Source organism: Chrysemys picta, unplaced genomic scaffold, assembly GCF_011386835.1.
Source record: "Chrysemys picta bellii isolate R12L10 unplaced genomic scaffold, ASM1138683v2 scaf4378, whole genome shotgun sequence".
In the NCBI taxonomy this organism is placed as follows: domain Eukaryota; kingdom Metazoa; phylum Chordata; order Testudines; family Emydidae; genus Chrysemys; species Chrysemys picta.
In genome coordinates, this window is record NW_027057078.1 from 1 (window position 1) to 4,000 (window position 4,000).

Genomic DNA, 4,000 nt, shown 5'->3' on the forward strand with positions numbered 1-4,000 from the left:
ACTCTGCAGTGGGGTTGGCAGGGAGAACAGCTGTAGAGGTGAGTGTCTGTGAGACTGTATAGAATTACCCTGGATTCTTGGTCCAGGGAGCTAGAAGCTACCCCCGTTTACACCAGCTGAGGCTCTGGCCCAGAGCGTTAAATAGCATTTGGTGCAGAGGGAGCAAAGCATAGATTCGGGACAGCCACACGGCCAGGCCATGACTCGCCCTGCCACAGAAACAGAGATTGGCTGGAGCGGGATGAACAGCTCAGCCCTTGGGGAGCCAGCGGGGTGTTGGGGGGCAGCTGGGGCCCCTCCAGAGCGGGAGGGAGGAGGCCTTCCCTCCAGAGCCCAGCTCAGTACATGTGTTGGGGAGCCCAGGTGGGAGGAAGGATTCTTTGGGGAAGGGCAGCCCGTGGTCCAGGTGAGACCCATGTCTATGTGCAGGGGGATCAGTATCACCTGGGTAAAGGGACCCCGAATACCAACAGCACCTGGCTCCAGACGGGGGGATTCACTCGTCCCCCTGCCTCGTGCACCCCACCTCCCTTGTTATTTACTTCCCTGCTTCTCTCTGCTCCAGTCTCTCCAAGAACTGCCCTGGGAGGGCCTGGATCTTGTGCTGCAGACATTCCTGGAGCAGCACCTGACCCCCACCACGCTACTGCATCTCTTTCTGGTATGATGGGGCGGGGGGAGGGGCCCATTCGCACTGGCCATCTGGGGATGGGCCGGCTGGTCAGGTTCTACCCGAACCACAAGAGGGAAGGCTCCAGTTGATCCCGAGGGGGCTGAGCAGGCCTCCCAGCTGCGATGAACTAGCCAGTCCCCCTGGGGCATACACCCAACCCTGGGATCCAGCAAGACAATCCTAGTCCTGCTCCAGGGTGTCACTTTGGCCTCCTACATTTGGCCTGGCGCCCCTGTTCCCCTGAAGGAAACAGCCCCGAGACCCTACAGGATCAATGGGGAGAATCCTCAAAGCGCTGAGCCCAAGACCCTCAGACCTGTGCCAACGCCCCCCAGACAGGAGAGGAGCGCTGAGTTCCAGTGTCCGGAAGTGGAGGAGAAGAGGTTAAATGCTCCATGTCCTCTCCCTGCTGGGGCGGGAAGCAGGTTCTGGAGGTCGCCCCGGCATTGCTGCCGCTCACAGGACTTTCTCCCTGCTCCCCAGCACTTGCAGCCATGGATCTGCTCTCCCCGGGCCCAGGAGAGGAGCCGAGCTGTGAGAGCCAGCGCCCGGCTCTTCATGTTCTACCGCTTCAAAGCCATCACCGAGGTAAGCAGCGCAGATCCTGCTGCCCCCCCCCCGCCCAGTACTCACGGGAAGTGGGGGGAATACAGACAGAGCTGGGCTCGTCCCGACCTATGCCCTCAATTTCTGTTTGGTGGCCCATTAGGACCTGAAACCCATGGTAGAGCAGGGCTACATGGCCGGGCTGCTGACAAGCCAGGCCTTCGATGCTCAGGAGGCCACCAGATACTGGGCATCTCAGGCTCTCTACTGGCTCTTCACGCCTTGCAAAGGTAAGATAGAGCGGAAGCAGTCGCCACTTCTCAGCCTTCACAGCCCCGGCCATTACCTAGCGAGCAGGGCTGCAGAGAGAACATGGCGCCTTCATCGCAGCCCTGACCAGAGGGACACAGAGCAGAAGTGGGTTGGTACCTCCCGGGCTGACCTGGCTTCTACCCTTCACCAGGTGCCTGGGACCATCTGGGACCTCCCCTGATCCCACCCCAGCCCCAACACACCTTCTACATCAGGGTGAAGAGTGGGCAGTTGGCCCAGAAGCCAGCTGAGAGCTCACCCTAGCTGGTCGTTCCCAGCTGCGGCTGGAGTCTGGCTCTTTGGCACCTCTGATCTGGCTCAAAGGGGAGGGGGAAGAATCCGGCCCTGAGAGCTCTGCCTGAGCACTGCTGGTTTCTTGTGCAGCTGTCGTGTACACCAAGACAGGGGCAGTGGTGAGCGTGCTGAGCAAGACGCAGAAGGATGCCAGCTGCAGAGAGAACCCTGTCCATGTTGCTATGGTGAGTAAAAGACTGTGGCTGGAGAGACAGACACACACATGGGAAAGGGGGGTTATTGGCTCCTTCCCTCGATGAGGAGCCGGCAGATGGAAATTCCTGGGTATGGGCTCCAGTGCCCACTCACATAGCCCTGGGCAAAGGCTGCCAGTGCCTCTCTCCCCATTCCCCGAAGAGCAAACCCACCTCCCCGGGCCGGGGCTCGCTGCTCACACTCGGCCTGTGCCTTTCCCTGCAGCTCATCGCGAAGCACCTGCAGTCGAGTGACCTCATGCCCTTCAGCTTCACCCTGCTGTTGGGCCTGCTGGAGAAGGAGGAGTGTGCAGACCAGCTGGCGGGCGTCATGGAGGCGGTGCTGAGAGAGCAAGAATCAGAGCTGCAGGGCCAAGTAATGGCTGGGCATTGGAGGCACCATGCTGACATCTCGGGCAGCTCCATCTTGCCCCGTGCCTAGAATTCCTGGGGCACGAGGGAGGATGTGGAGGGGAGACATCCCTTCTCACCATCATTGATCAATGGGACCCATCCATGCCCTGTCTGGAAGGGGGCCGCTGGGCACGGCCCTGTAATGGTTTTCAGGCTTTGATCCCAGGAGTCTGGCTTGCCCAGCTCACTCCCTGGGAAATGTGCCCTATCTCCAGACCCATCCCCCAGCTGGAGGAACAGAGCCTGCGGTGGGGTCCCCCGTGTCCACTGACTCTTTGCCCAGTGGGCATGGATTGACATACAGGATGGAAATGCATCCCAGACGCTTAGACCCCACTCTGGTGCTGAAGCAGCCCAGGCATGTTGTCACAAGGGGAGGTACAGCCGGGATATCCGGGGGGTGGGGTGTCACTGGGCAGCGGGATTGGGACCCTTAGTTCTACGGTGCTGGATCACGGGTGGGGGTTTCAAGGTACCGAACCCAGAACCCCCCTCGGCTCAGTCACTCGCTAGGAGAGTTTATCCATGGCCTCCGCCGGGCCATGTGACCGCTGCCTTGTTTTCTGAGCCTGCCCAGTTCCTCCTGGCCCTTGCCTGCCACCCACCCACAGCGGGGGTAGGGTCTCAGCCCCTGCTTTGCCTCCGCAGGTGCAGGATCTCCAGGCGGCTCTTTCCTACACACTGAGCCCACCCCGGGGGGGGCGGCTGAGTGAGGGGACGAGAGACATTCTCCACCTACTGGCCAGACAACACACCAAGGCCGCGGTCAGCATCCTCCTGAAGATGCCCTGGCCTTACAAACGGTGAGCGCCGGCCCCAGGGAAAGGATAGAACACCCCACTCCGGCCTCCAAGCCCCCCCTTAATGGGATCACTCCACAGCACCACGGTTACATGCAGCACAGACCCTCCCCTTGCACACAGGCCCCCAGGGAACAGCCCTGCCCCGGCATAGCCTCCCTGTCCCTTGGAGGGCTCCGTGTGCTCTGGGAACCCCGGCTCAGGGCTCCTGCAGCTGAGCTATTCCAAACACAGCTGTCACCCTCCCCCACTTCGTTCTGTGCACTGCTAACCAGTCCACCCCATCCCGGTTCGGCTGTGCAATGGCTTGGCTGGCTGGAGGCCAGAACAGTCTTCCAGCCCCCACTCCCCCCCATCACTACACAGACCAGGAGAGATCCCATGTGAGCAGGGTCACCTCCTCTGTCAGCATGGCCCCCCACTCCCGGCAGGGCATCCCTCCAGGCTGAGGCAGGAGAGGGGCCAAGCTAACTGCATTGCCCCCACAGACGCCCCTACACTGAGCATGTCCCCGCAGGGGCACCCCCTCCCTGCAGCTGGGAAATGCCCTCTCCCCCCTGGAATCCCAGCCTGGTATCTTCCCCATCACCGCACGCTTTTAGACGTCTCATCCCACCCCTAGAGCCTGGTCTTCTCCGATTCACCAGCCTGCCAGGTTCACCTGGGCCAGCAGCGCCTTCCCTGCATCCTGCCCAGAACCAACAAGCACAGAGCCCATTTTACAGCCTTCTCCAAACCCCGCACCCCAGAGCCATGGCGTGGCCAGA

General features: G+C 61.3%; 1 protein-coding gene across 1 annotated transcript; it reads left to right on the top strand.

The window, feature by feature from the left end:
• Nucleotides 1-565: 565 nt before the first annotated feature.
• On the top strand, nt 566-3,236 carry LOC135980558 (maestro heat-like repeat-containing protein family member 1; the record flags this gene model as incomplete). The annotated part of the gene is made up of 6 exons (XM_065580506.1): nt 566-661; nt 1,157-1,261; nt 1,383-1,509; nt 1,916-2,010; nt 2,246-2,395; nt 3,082-3,236. Coding segments are annotated over 6 exons (728 nt in total), but the record flags the coding sequence as incomplete, so codon positions are not given.
• Between the last annotated feature and the right edge of the window lie 764 nt (nt 3,237-4,000).